Here is a 13839-nt window from a genome sequence, read left to right on the forward strand (position 1 = left end):
GGCTAGAGTACCGTGGCGTTAGCCTAGCTCACAGCAACCTCAAACTCCTGAGCTCAAGCAATCCTTCTGCCTCAGCCTCCTGAGTAGCTGGGACTACAGACATGCACCACCATGCTCAGCTAATTTTTTCTATATAGATTTTTAGTTGTCCAAGTAATTTCTATTTTTAGTAGGACGGGGTCTCGCTTTTGCTCAGGCTGGTCTCGAACTCCTGAGCTCAAACAATCCACCTGCCTCGGCCTCCCAGAGTGCTAGGATTACGGGCGTGAGCCACCGCGCCCAGCCTATCTCTTCAATATAAATTACACTTTTATGGTTATAGACATACCAGCCAAAAAGAAAATATTACAAGTATTGGAATAGAGGGTCCTCACTTTAGGTATTAGTTTTAGATCCTGGAATACCCCATAAGCCAGCTCCTTCCTCCAGAGAGGCCTATAATACTTATCTGTCAAATACTTACCATGTAAATAGCCTCATTAATGACAATATCCTTGACCTTGCTCATCTCTATAAAGGTAGTGCTTTCTTTGCCTGAAGCATAGGATGAAGTCATCTGGATGCCAAGGGAATCAATGATTAGCAGAGTCTCCTGATCAATCTTCACAAAATGAAGGTAACCAAGCAGGCCTAAGAGGGTGATGAAGATGGCAGCAGAGAGGATCATGCTGTTCTGAAGAGAGAGCCAGACACAGGCGGTAAGATTACCAAGTGGTCCTCCACGCGTATCTGTGCTGTATAACAACTCATCTCTAGACAATGAGGAAAAAAGCCTTTGTTGTGTTGAGTTGAACAGATGAGAGGAACATACATGCAGAAAGAAGAAATCACTTTTATTTGGGCTCTGACATGCTAGGAAAGTGTATAGTGAAATGGATGCAGACAACAAACGAACAGGTCTGGGGAAAACCTCCATCAGCAAATGTCCACCATCACACCAATCTCAGAAATTTTTCTTCCAAAACTGCAACTTAAGAACCCAAATCTTCTCACTCCCTCAGCAAAATACAGATGCTTATTGACTTAGGATGGGGTTACGTCCTGATAAACCCATTGCAAGTTGAAAATATTCTAAGTTGAAAATGCATTTAATACTCCTAACCTACTGAACATCATAGCTTAGCCTAGCCTACCTTAAATGTGCTTAGAACAGCCTACAGTTGGGCAAATCTTCTAACACAAAGCCTATTTTATAATAAGGTGTTGAATATCTCATATAATTTATTGAATACTGTACTGAAAGTAAAAAACAGAATGGTTATACACGTATTCAAAGTACAGTTTCTACTGAATGTGTATTGTTTTTGCACCATCCTAAAGGTGAAAAATCCTAAGTCAAATCATTGTAAGTCAGGGACGATCTGTATATAGGACAAAATCATAGACTGAACGACTGTAAAGTCCTTAGCACAGTGTAGCAGATACTACTCCTCACCTAATAAACAGCCACTCATCCTTCCTAATAGAACTTGGAGTGAATCATGATTGATTCCGACTCCTTCAGCCAATGATTGGTTTAGAAATGGACATGGGCAGAACTCTGGCTGACGAGATGTGAGGGGAGGTCTGCTGGAGGAGCTTCTGAAAAACTCAGTCCATCTTAAAAAGATGTAAGTAAGAGAAGATCCCTTCATCATGAGGTTTAGGTGCCTGGAACTACCATGCCTTCTGCCAGACCAAGTAGAGGGCTAGTAGAGGACAACTAGAGGACCCTAAGGGTGGAAGTGTAGTGCCTGCACATGGAAGACCAAGTAAAGGACAAGTAAAGTACACTAAGGGTGGAAGAGCAGCAAGATGAAAACGGCGAGTCAAATCAGCCTTTTACGTAAATTCTGGAGCTCTCCTACATGACTTACTGTTTCCTTAACAATAAAGGTCTTTGCCTGTAGTCCCAGCTACTAGGGAGGCAGAGGCAGGAGGATCGCTTGAGCCCAGGAGTTGGAGGCTGCAGTGAGCTATGATGATGCCACTGTACTCTAGCCTTCACAACAGAGTGAGACTCTGTCAATAATAACAATAATCCTTATCATTTAAGGCTCTTCTAGTTGTTCTGTGTTACTTGCAGCTGCCTGTGCCTAAGTGATAATGTTAAAAGCTTAAAAAATGGTGTCTCTTATTTATACCCTTGAATCTAAGACAAGTTTAGAACATTTTAACATTTCTGAAGTTTAAATGTGTTCTTCTATTAGTGTGTGTTTCTTTCATGTGGCACTGTTTTCTTTTTCCCAGAAGCTATTATTTAGAAGGCTGGCATAGGAAAAATCATTGATGACCTAGAATAAGGGAAATTCAGTAATTCTGGACTGCATTCCTTGAGGGCAGGATGATTCTATTTGAGGGCTGTCACAAAGTTACTGCACTTGACCAGTGAAGCTGAAATGGCAGATATTAATTCCATTTTAGAGATATGAAAATTGAGGCTCAGAGAAAATAGGAATGAGTCTGGAAATTGAACATAGAAACCATGCATGTTGGAAATTCATAATTCTTTAGAAAGTACCTGAAATTGGGAAAGGGTTTGGGAGAAGAGAGGGTTAAATTACCCTAAAACACTGAGATTAGGAAGAACTGTAACACTATATACACATACACACATACACCTGTGGAATCAAAGACAGTTTGTGGAAGACTATGTAAGGTATTGTTAGCAGTAATACCTTTGAGAAGTAGAAGTGATGGATAAGGACGATCCATTAAACAGTTCTGTGAACTCTTGTAATTAAATAACTACGTGCGTGTACTACATACAACACACGGAAGTTAAAGTTTTAGACTGTCGTTCAAGAACCGGATGAATGCGGGGTGGATCCACAGAGCGCAGCAGCAGCCCTGGGAGGGAGAATGTACTGTACACAGAAGCCCAAACTTCACTAATTGTAATGAAAAGAGCTGTCGAGCAACAGAATGGCGTCCACAGAACCAAACAGCGAGTTTCCGTCCTCCGGTCCTACCACTGTAGGGAGGGGGTCCGACTAAAGGTCCAGGTTCGACCAAAGACCCAAAAGATCCTTCGAAAGCCGAACCCCCTGCCTCCGAGCGCGGGGAGAGGCCCACCGGTCATTACCTCGCAGAGTATGAAGAGGCCGTAGGCCGCCAGCCACACGGTGCAGGTGACAGCGGTGAGCGAACGCAGCGAGAGCCGAGGGCAGCTGAGGCAGAATTCCCGGCAGGACGGGGAGTAGTAGCGGCGCTGCAGGGCCAGGCGGCCGCCGCAAATATCCGAGAAGCTCTGCTCTTCCTTCATAACCAGATCGCACCCACGCCGCGCTAGCCCGTCGGCGCCGACTCGCCGGCTCCAGACCCGCTTCCGGGGGCGGGGTGAGCCCCGCCCAGCCCCAAGTCCGCGCAGCCGCAGTTGCGTGCCGAGAGCAGTGCCGGGATCCGGAGCCGTAAGTTCTTCCAGGCTGGGCTCGGCCGGTATTCTGTGATTGTCTCTTTCCAGGGATTCCTAGGGACCAACAATTAAGCGGACAAATTAAAACCTCTATTAACATGCTTTCGCTCGACAAACTTATTTCTGTTTTTCAGCAAGAGTGAGCCCTAAGGAGACAGTCCACAGGTTTTCATTCATTCCACTTAGTCATTCCTGTGCCAGGTCTTAAATAGTTTTAGGTGCTGAGGGATGCAGCAGCAGTGAACAGTCTTGTCAGGTAACTTCCTTTCTAGCAGAAGACGATGTGGAAATAACATCAGAGAGTGTTGTTGGCAGTAATATGCTGACTGGCAGGAATGAACTGGGGACTTCAAATAAGGCAGTGAGGAAACGTGTCTCTTAGCAAGAGACGCTGGAGTTACAAGGATGAGGAGCCAGACTGGTCTGGGGGAGCTCTGGAGGAGGAATTTGCCAGAAAGGACCAGGAAAGGCGGAGCCCCCAAGGCTGGAATGCGGTCGTCTTACTCAAAGAATCAAAAGGCCAGAGAGTGCCCACTTTTCACTTTGCCAATTGGACTTATGTCTTTATTGGTCATTCAGGTGGGGCAAAGGAAATATCCTTTTAAAACTCAGGCAAATTGGTGTTTCTCTTGTATCCTGTCAGAGGAAACAAATGGAAAAAGAAAAAGAAAAGAAAAGGCCAGAGAGGCTGGAGGTGGGGAAAACAGTTCGAAGTTGGGGAGGTAGGTAGGGGTCATTGCTTGGAGCATTCAGTAGGCAGACAGGTCCAGGCTGGGAGGTAAGTGAGAGATGTAGAAGGAACGGATAATAAAATTACTCAGCTCATGGGTAATAGTGGCCTGTGGGTTCCCTTTTTACTTCTAATGTGGCCCAAGAGTGGCTGTGTGGCCTGTCAAACAGTTGTGGTGCTTCAGCCCCACAGCATCACCGTGTTTTAAAGAGTTGATCCCTTTGTATATAAAGACAAATGGCATAAAGCTTTCACCAGCTTAAAGTCTCCCTGATGAATGTAAGGTTCAGTTTCTTCATGCAGGATTTTGTTTCTCTTTTCTTTTTCCCTAAAGGATTCTCTTCAAGTATTGCTTAATTTTTCTAATTTTATTTCTGTGCCTTGAATCTGACCAATTAATACAACCCTTGTTTGTATATATCAATTCATGTCTTTTATAAATATAAAAGTGATATTTGCTTATTGTAAAACATTTGAAAAATACAGAAAAGAAGAAAAATTTAAACCACCCGTATGTTCTACCACTCAGAAATAAGCACTGTTAATACTTTGGGGAAACCTTAGTCCTGGAGTTTTTAACCTGGGCTCCATGGATAGAATCAGGGTTTCATCTTTAGTTTTATTAACTTCTAATTAAAATTTAACATTTCTTTTGATTATTAATGTAGGCAACAAACCAATTAGTGTTAGCAGTACTTGTGATTTTTGTCACTGACAGAAATCACAAATCATTTCATTTTGTTGTTAGTTATCTCAAAATGTCATTTCCAATCATTGCTACTTCAAAATTTTGCAGTAATTATTAGACCCACCACTAGATGTACTCATTTAATGTGTCAATGAAGAGAAAGATATTACTATAACACATTTTAAAAATATTTTGATGACTATATTTTAATTCAATTGGTTTTCTTTGAAATCCTACATATTTATGCATTCTAAAATATTATTGTGGCCAGGTATGGTGGCTGACACCTGTAATCCCAGGACTTTGGGAGGCCAAGGCAGGAGGATTGCTTGAGCCCAAGAGTTGGAGGCTGCAGTGAGCTATGATCACACCACTATAGTCCCAGCTACTCGGGAAGTGGGGCAGGAGGATTGATTGAGCCCAGGAGTTTGAGGTTGCTGTGAGCTAGGCTGACGCCATGGCACTCTAGCCCAGGCAACAGAGTGAGACTCTGTCTCCAAAAAAAAAAGGATTATAAAATACTTCAGACCAGACACATAGAATAAATAATAATTTGAACTTTAAAGGATAATAGTAATATAGGTTAGGTATCCCTTATCCAAAAATGCTTGGGACCAGACATATTTCAGATTTTGGATTTTTTCAAGTTTTAGAATATTCGCATACACATAACAAGATATCTTGAAGATAGGACACAAGTCTAAACATAAAATTAATTTATGTTTCATGTACATATCCTGAAGTTAATTTTATACAATATTTTAAATAATTTTGTGCAAGAAAGAAAGCTTTGACTACAGCCCATCACATGAGGCCAGGTGTGGAATTTTCCACTTGTCACGTCTTGTAGGAACTCAAAAAGTTTCGAATTTTGGAGCATTTCAGATTTTGGATTTTCAGGTTAAGGATTCTCAACCTGAATATTTTAATCTGCTATTCACTCCCCCAATGCATAATAACGTAGAACTAGTAATTTACCTCTGACTAAGCTATAGGTAGTGGAAAACCACTAAAAGTGACATACAGGATTAATGTGGTACTTTGGAAAGGTCAATCTGGTGACCCTCAGTAGGTGCTCAGGAAGCAAGAGGTTTTTGCATTAGCACAGGAGGGCCTGAAGCAATCTGTGCCAGTATCAACTTTAGGAAACATAGAAAAGGGGTGAAAAAATTGGATGTGGTGGCTAGGTATGGTGGCCCATGCCTATCATCCCAGCACTTTGGAAGGATGAGGCAGGAGGATCAGGCCACTGCACTCCTGCCTGGGTGACAGTGTCTCTAAAATAAAAGAAAAAAGAAAAAAAGAAAAAAATTCGATGTGGTGATAGGCAAGAAAAAGAAAAATACCAAAATAATTTCAATGAACTGCACAAGTATGACAGTATCAATGACTATGAATCTCTGCCCATGCCCTCACCCATTCCTGGAGGTCTTGTTAAACAGAGGTTGCTGGTGCCCTACTCCTAGAGTAACTGATTTAGTAAATTTGGGGGTGGGGCCCAGGAGTTTGCATTTCTAACAAGTAGCCAGGTGATGTTGATGCTGCTGGCCCAGGACTGCACTTTCAGAATCATTGCCTTGTACCGTACTACTGTGTTTGTTTTGCTAATGCCTCAAAGACACCTTCCTTAAACCAGCAGGGGGAGACAAATATACAACGGATCCTCTAAAAATAAAATGCCTTGGAGCAGCAGTCCCCAACCTTTTTAGCACCAGGGCCCCATTTCCAGGAAAACAATTTTTCCAGGCATGGGGGGGAGAGGTGGAAGGGGGAGGGAGGCGGAGCTAAGATGCTGATGCGAGCAATGGGGAGCAACTGTAAATACAGATGAAGCTTCCCTGGTGCACCCACCACTCACCTCCTGCTGTGCGGCCAGGTTCCCCTGTGGCCTGGTGGTTGGGGACTGCAGCCTTAGACTACTAAAGCTCTTTGGAGTTATATTGTTGCCATGGAAACCTTTGAACTATTTTGGAGAGCAGCATGTAAATTGGCATGAGGTGAAATAAATTTCAGTGTTTATGTAAAAATTTATTTTGGTAGGAAAAATATCTAGATTCTTGCATGCCATAGTGTCATGGTTAAGAACTTGGAATGTGAACTCAGACGGCTCTGCCACTTACATTCTATGTGACTTTGGCAAAGTTATTTGTCTTCTCTGATCTTGTGTCTTTGGCTTCAAAACAGGCCCTACTTTATAGAATTGTTGGAAGGTTAAAGATCTTAGAACTTTCGTTGGTTGTTATTAAAATATTTTTAGTTATTAAAACTCTAAGTACTTAGTATTTTCAGCTCTTTATCCTGCCTAAAATTTAGAAATAGTCCAAATATGTGGAGTACTACTCAGCCATAAAAAATGGTCAACTCATACTTCTTGTATTAACCTGGGTGGAACTGGAGACCATTCTTCCAAGTGAAATATCACAGGAATGGAAAAACAAACACTGCATGTACTCACATTAAATTGGAACTAATCGATCAACATTTATGTGCACATATAGAAATAACATTCTTTGGAAAACAAGCACGTGGGAGGGGTAGGAGGGGATGGGTAAATTCACACCTAATGGGTACAGTAACTTTGACTCAAACCATACAAAAGCAATTTATGAAAGCAAAACGTTTATACCTCCATAGTATTCTGAAATTAAAAAAAAGAAAAAAGAAATAGTCCAAGTATGTTGCTATATTTGGTTTTTAATAACCAGTGCTTCCATTATTCAGGTAAAGAATTGAAAACATCTAGAAGGTAAATGCTTTGCAAATCCTAAATTCTCCATCCAAAATACCTAAGGTAGGGGCTTTAGTAGCATGCCTGGGCCAGAAAGCTCTAATCTATATTTTATCTCCTATCCCAAATTTTATCAACGCCCAAAAGTGGGGTAAGAGTGACTCCCGGACTTTGAGTAAGAGATGGAACGAAGCAGATGGATGTTTGTCTAGGCAGGGCACTCGCGTGAGGTCCGGGCAGACCAGGCCCAACCCAGCCAGCCCTTCGGTAGAGTTAGCATCGGCGGGATGAGAAGAGTCGCGATCACAGAAACTGTGTCAGTTCGCGTGTTCCGCCGCGTTCATGAACTTGGCAGGGGCCGGAGGTTTTCAGGGAGGGGACACACCTGTCAGTCACCGCGCTTTTGCTAGCCAGGCCCGGATTTTGGCCAGAGTCAGCAACAGCAGCAGCTGCAAGTGCTAGGCAGGAGAGCCCGGGCAAGAGTGCGTTGACGTCATCGAAGGCGTGTCCCCGGCCCCCGCGGAGCAGTGGGCGGGGCCTGCGGGAAGGTGTGCCGGGGGCTGGTTGGGGGCGCGGGCGGCGGGGCCGGGGCGTGGCCGAGGCGGCGGTGACGTCACGGGGCGGCGCGGGGGTGCGGCTGGCGCCGGTAGGTGAGCGCAGCTGCGGGCGGTGGAGCTCACTCGAGGCTTTAAGCCGCACGGAGCAGCCTCTGCCAGGGCCATTCTCCGCGCCGCGATCATGTCCGTAAGGAGCAGCCTCTCGCGTCTCCTCCGGACGCAAGTGCATTCCGTTCTGAAGAAATCCGTCCACTCCGTGGCTGTAATAGGAGCCCCGTTCTCACAGGGACAGGTGAGGACTTGGACCCGGCACCGCGGGACAGGATCGCCGCCCCCCAGAACCTGGAGGAAGCAGCGGTGGGGTGCGGGGGACTGAGAGGCGAGGAGAGGATGGGGACAAGCGGCGAGGGCAAGAGCCGGGGGTTCCCGCGATTGGGCACCGGGAGAGCACGTGGATTTTCCCCCGACAGAAGATGGAGAGAGGGAGGGAGGCAGGGAGGAGGGTTGGAGGGCACCCTGTGCGGGATGAGGGCAGTAGGTACCGGGAGGGCGGGTTTCTGCGGCCTCCCCAGAAAGCGAGAAAACGGCGGGTCCAGCTTCGGGTGATGGAGGGGAGGGAAGGAGGAAGAGGATTCCATAGAGGGGCTGGAGGAGGCGAAACCGGCCAGAATCCCCGGTGGAAAATCAACGGGGAGGAGGTTATAAAGAGCGACCGAAGATTTAAGGCTTCAGGATCCATTCTCTCAGAACAAGCTTTAACTGGGAAGGAAACCGGCGCTGGCTTCTCCGGCCGCGGGAGGAGGGGAGGGGCTGTTTTGTTCTCACTTCAATGAAAGGAACCTGCAGTCGGGAGAGTTCCCTGCTGGAAAAGCCGGGTCTCTGGCTCCAGCCAGCCACACACATGCCCAACCACCGATCCTAACGCGGCTCAGCCCCTCCCTTGGCTTGGCAGGTTGATTTGATTCCAATAATGGGGTTGTTTTCCCCTCCTTCCCTGCAAGTGTGTGATGAAATGACCAGACCTTAAGAGGTGGAAGGATAGCAATAGATGGAAGGGATGATGCTGTCACAGGTTTTTGAAGGAATCTATTGGGAATGAAGTGCAGTATAGTAGATTGCCGTATTTTTGTGATCTAAAGTCGTTTTTTTCAGTCATCTTCCTTCACATCTAACTGTGTAATTTATGTGACTGACAGAAAAGAAAAGGAGTGGAACATGGCCCAGCTGCCATAAGAGAAGCTGGCTTGATGAAAAGGCTCTCCAATTTGGGTAAGAGGCAGGATTTTATTTTATTTTATTAATTTTAGAGACAGAGTTTCGGTTTGTTGCCTAGGCTGAAGTGCAGTGGTCCAAACATAGCTCACTGTGACCTCCAACCCCCGCGCTCAAGGGATCCCCTCACCTCAGCCTCCTGAGTAGCTAAGACTACAGACTTATGCCACCACGCCCAGTTAATTTTTTTAATTTTTTGTAGAGACAGGGTCTTGCCCAGGCTGGTCTCAGTTGGCCTCAAATGATCCTCCCACCTCAGCCACCCAAAGTGCTGAGATTACATGTATAAGCCACTGCACCCAGCCTGGATTTTATTTATTTATTTATTTACTTACTTAACTTATTTTAGAGACAGGGTCTCACTCTGCCACCCTGACCAGAGGTGCAGTGGCTTGATCACAGCTCACTGCAACCTTCAATTCCCAGGCTCATCCAATCCTCCTGGTTCAGTCTCCCGAGTAGGTGGGACCACCACACCAGGCTAATTTTAACATTCTTTTTGTAGAGATAGGGTCTCACTGTGTTGTCCAGGCTGGTCTTGAACTCTTGGCCTCGAGCAATTCATCCTCCCTGGGCCTTCCAAAGCATTGAGATTACAGGCATAAGCCACTGCACCTGGCCCAGGTAAAGTCTTGTTGCAATAAAGAGAGTAATGTGTGGAAGGCAAGGAGGTGAAGTGAGGCAGGGCCTGGAACAAGCTGCTAGTGAATGTAAAGTGGTGCTAAGAATGCTAGCTCCAGCTCTAACTGCACTGTTAACCTTTCCCCCTAAAGTTATAGCTTTCCTCACTCAATCATGAGATGCTTATGCTTCACCAGTTTCCTCTGTTCCAATCATTCATTATGGGCAGGCATGGTGGTTTACACCTGTAGTCCCAGCACTTTGGGAGGCCAAGGTAGGAGGATTTTTGAGGCCAGGAGATCAAGACCAGCCTGGGCAACATAGCGAGACCCTATCTCTACAAAAAATAAAAAGTTTAAAAAATCATCATTTCCTCCTCTCTAGTGTTAATAGCTTTGTATTACTACAAGCAGAGCTTAGCTCTTTTTCAAACTTACCTGATTATGACAATCACGTGAGTGACTTGCTAAAAACACAGATTCCTAAACTCTACAGAAGAGTCTGGTTCATTGGGCCTGAGGTGGGACCCACATATGTGCTTTTCTTAGAGACAGGGTCTCACTCTGTCACTCAGGATGAGGGGCAGTGGTGCCATTATAACTCATTATGATGTGAGTTGAACTCCTGGGCTCAAGCCATCCTCCTGCCTCAGCCTCCTGAATAGCTGGGACTACAGGCATATCCATGATACCTGGGTAATTTTTCTATTTTTAGTAGAGATGGGGTCTCGCTCTTGCTCAGGGCTGGTCTCAAACTCCTGGCCTCAATTGATCTTCCCACTTCGGCCTCCCAAAGTGCTAGGATTATAGGCTAAGCCACTGCACCTGGCCCAGATATGTGCTTTTTTTTTTTTTTTTTCCACAGCCACCTCAGGTAATCAGAAGTAGAGTTAGTCTTTTGCTTAGGGTGGCAATAGTACTTTGAGCTTTTAGAACCAGAACTAAATCTAACCCAAAAATAAATACCTTTTTTATTGTAATGGAAAACCCTTCTTTTAGTAACAGGGCACCAATTTTTAATACCTTTGTGGTAGGAAGGTTCTTCCTTATATCTAACTCAAATGTTTCTAGCTGCTGTTCAAGGCCATTTGCTCCATTCATGTTAGGATTGTTCATATATCTTTTCTGGCCCTGTAAGTGCAAAATGTGAAGCAGCAGGGAGATCCTGGAGATAGTATGAATAACACAGCCTAGATGAACTACAGTCCCCTTCCTACTCTGCTCTGAAATCTCCTCTGCTGATTACAAGTTCATTCCAAGGGAAGTCATCTTATTCCAGAAAACATTATCTAGCAGAACAACGAAGTCACTGAAATCACCTTGAGTTGAGGTGTCCTTCATAAACCTCCATCTACAGGTGGATATGGTGACTTGAATACTCAAAACTCTTTTCTCTGTTAAACAATTGCAGCTTCTTCAATAGGTTCTCTTTCTTAGCCATTTTAATAACTCCAAGTTCACCACCAAAGATGAAAAACCACTAAGATTGTCTTCTTTTAATGTGTCACAATTTACCTAATGGGAGGAGGTTTTTATTTCTGCTTATAAATGAGGATACTGTCTTTTAAAATAGCTTGTACACACTCTGCCTTTTTAAAAGAATCATTTTACACTGAAGACAACAAGCTCTGGTAATTACTATTTTTAAATGCTGGATAAATCTCTGCAGCCCATCTAATGAATTATATCAAGCTTTGCTCAAATTGCTATATGTTCTCTAGATTCTGCTGGAAGAGACTCCTGAGGAGAAGCAGTCTCAGCCTCTTACAGAGGAGGCCTTTATAATATTCAGCTGAGGCTGCTGAAGGGGGAGGGGCATATTTGTAACAGCTCCTCTTACTCATGCTTTATAGACCTCCTTTCTAGTCACAGCTCTTGGTATTTTTCCACTCCAACCTAGGGGAAGTCATTCTCCTTGAAATACTATTCCCTAGGCTGCCTCCTCTTTAAACTCCCAACCTAAAGTTGTGGTGAAGCTTCAGTTTATTTGGTCTTCCCTTTCATTTTTTTCACATATCTTTGGTTGTACAATTATAGCCTTACCACGTAGCTGACTGGTAGCCCGGTGTCACCAGAAGTCTGAAATAGAATCTCACTGCACATTAAATAAGATTGTGGCACTCAGCAGATTTCCAGCATGTAGTTTTGGCTGGTCTCCTGGAATATGTTGGAGGAAAGTACCAAGAGAAGTTTCAATTGCTCTATTCCTAAACAGTACCAAAATAACTTAAGTCCTTCCAGCACTTTCAGATAAGCAGCGTGGGTCAAATTTCAAGGGAGAGAAGACCCATGGAAAGGCAACTTTCACAAATCCCTTTGTTCTTTGCCTTTGCTCTGGTGTCACAGGCTGCCAGTGTTGCCATGGCATCAGTTAAACTTCCTGTTTTCTTGAATGAATGTATTTGGTAACTGGGCTTGTTTTTTCATTTCTCTGGGCTTACTAAGGACACTTAATGGTTCTCTCAGGTACTCAATTATTTTAGTATATAAAGAGGGCCTAAGAGAAGTGAAGAGGCATTGCTCTGGCAAGGCTCGGAAGCAGTGCATCTGCTCCTGATCTGGTTAGCACTGACGGCCATGGTAGTTTGTCCTTCTCTCTTCAGAAGCAGTTCGAGTGTTCTGTGAGTAAAGATAGCTGTAAACTGAGATTACCACTTGGAGGTCTCCATCTTTGTAATTATGGTAATTTGATCCAGCTGTGGCACTGAAGCGGTGACAGCCACAGAAACAACTAGCTAAACAAACTTGCTACTGTGACCAGACCAAGGGGTCCTAGAGTTCAGGAAGCCATTTGAGAGCTATTCTGGTTCCGCTAAACTAGGCTGAGGACATTTATTCTTCCTGTTCCATTTGGTACCCTGTCAGGTAGTAGAACAGGAATCTCTTTGGTTGAGACTGGCTGAGACCCAAGAATCTGGTTTGCTTTTGTAAGAACTGCTGAGAGGGCCTGAGGTAGCTGTTTAAACATAAGGATCTCTGGTGTGAGATCCTATGTGAGTTCAGGCATCTGTATTTGCTTTCAGCGGTTGGTAGAGAACGTTAGGAGTCACAAATTTAGTTGTATGTTAGTGATGCTTTTGCTTGGCTTCTATTCTACCATTCCATTGAAACTACCTTGAGCAAGCTCATTGATTTGTCAGCCTTTATTTTGCTGACTTCTTTATCACAGCTGATTGCTTTATTCCTGAAATAGTCTCCTCTGTTAGACAAGATTCCCTCTCTCCTGGGTCTCCTTTATCCATTCCCAGAATTCCTGGTCCTTCCCGGACTCCCTTGTGGGATCCTCCTCTTCTTCCAACCTACAAATGTTGATATCCCCAGTGGACCATCCCTGGCATTTTCTCACAGTGGCCCCCAGGGACCAGTCTCACCCATTCTCCCCTTCCTCTTGCAACTCTGACCTTCCTCTAGAATGCCCGGCTTGTTCCTCCAACTCTGTCCAAGTAGCCTCATTTTACTAACAGGTGTCTCATGCTTAGTATATTCAAAACAAAGTTCATATCTTCTCCCTCAAATCTGCTTCTCTGCTGTCTTCCCACTGAAATACTATCATTCTATTTCAACTATCACTCATTATCTAGATATTCAAGTCAAATTCAGAGACCGTCACAGTTGTCTTCTCCTTCCCTTATACCTGTTGACCATGTAGTCTTGCTGATTTTTACCTCCTAAATGATTAGAATCCTCCTCCATAATGGTACTGCTCTAGTATCCCTTTTCTCACACCCAGTTATAATTTTCAAATGGTATCTCTTGTCTCAGTTTTGCCTTCCTCAGTTCACCTTCTGCATTGCCACCAAAATGGTCTTTCTAAGTGCTAATCTGACTGTAATTCTCCTTTACTTAAAAA

At 44.4% G+C, this 13839-nt stretch overlaps 2 protein-coding genes across 2 annotated transcripts in view; one reads left to right on the top strand and one right to left on the bottom strand.

The window, feature by feature from the left end:
- The window catches only part of PIGH (phosphatidylinositol glycan anchor biosynthesis, class H), a 6055-nt gene extending 2767 nt beyond the window's left edge, over positions 1-3288 (bottom strand). The window contains exons 1-2 of the mRNA XM_012656080.1: positions 3065-3288; positions 464-673 (exon numbers count right to left, since the gene is read on the bottom strand). Of these exons, the coding sequence (XP_012511534.1) occupies positions 464-673; positions 3065-3244 (390 nt within the window). The 5' untranslated portion in view covers positions 3245-3288. The remainder of the gene's footprint in view (positions 1-463; positions 674-3064) is intronic.
- A 4796-nt stretch (positions 3289-8084) lies between these two features.
- Positions 8085-13839, top strand: part of ARG2 (arginase 2) — a 32183-nt gene continuing 26428 nt past the window's right edge. The window contains exons 1-2 of the mRNA XM_012656165.1: positions 8085-8389; positions 9294-9366. Coding sequence (XP_012511619.1) covers positions 8279-8389; positions 9294-9366 — 184 coding nt within the window. The 5' untranslated portion in view covers positions 8085-8278. The remainder of the gene's footprint in view (positions 8390-9293; positions 9367-13839) is intronic.

This window comes from Propithecus coquereli, unplaced genomic scaffold (genome assembly GCF_000956105.1).
Source record: "Propithecus coquereli isolate 6110/MARCELLA unplaced genomic scaffold, Pcoq_1.0 Scaffold5, whole genome shotgun sequence".
In the NCBI taxonomy this organism is placed as follows: domain Eukaryota; kingdom Metazoa; phylum Chordata; class Mammalia; order Primates; family Indriidae; genus Propithecus; species Propithecus coquereli.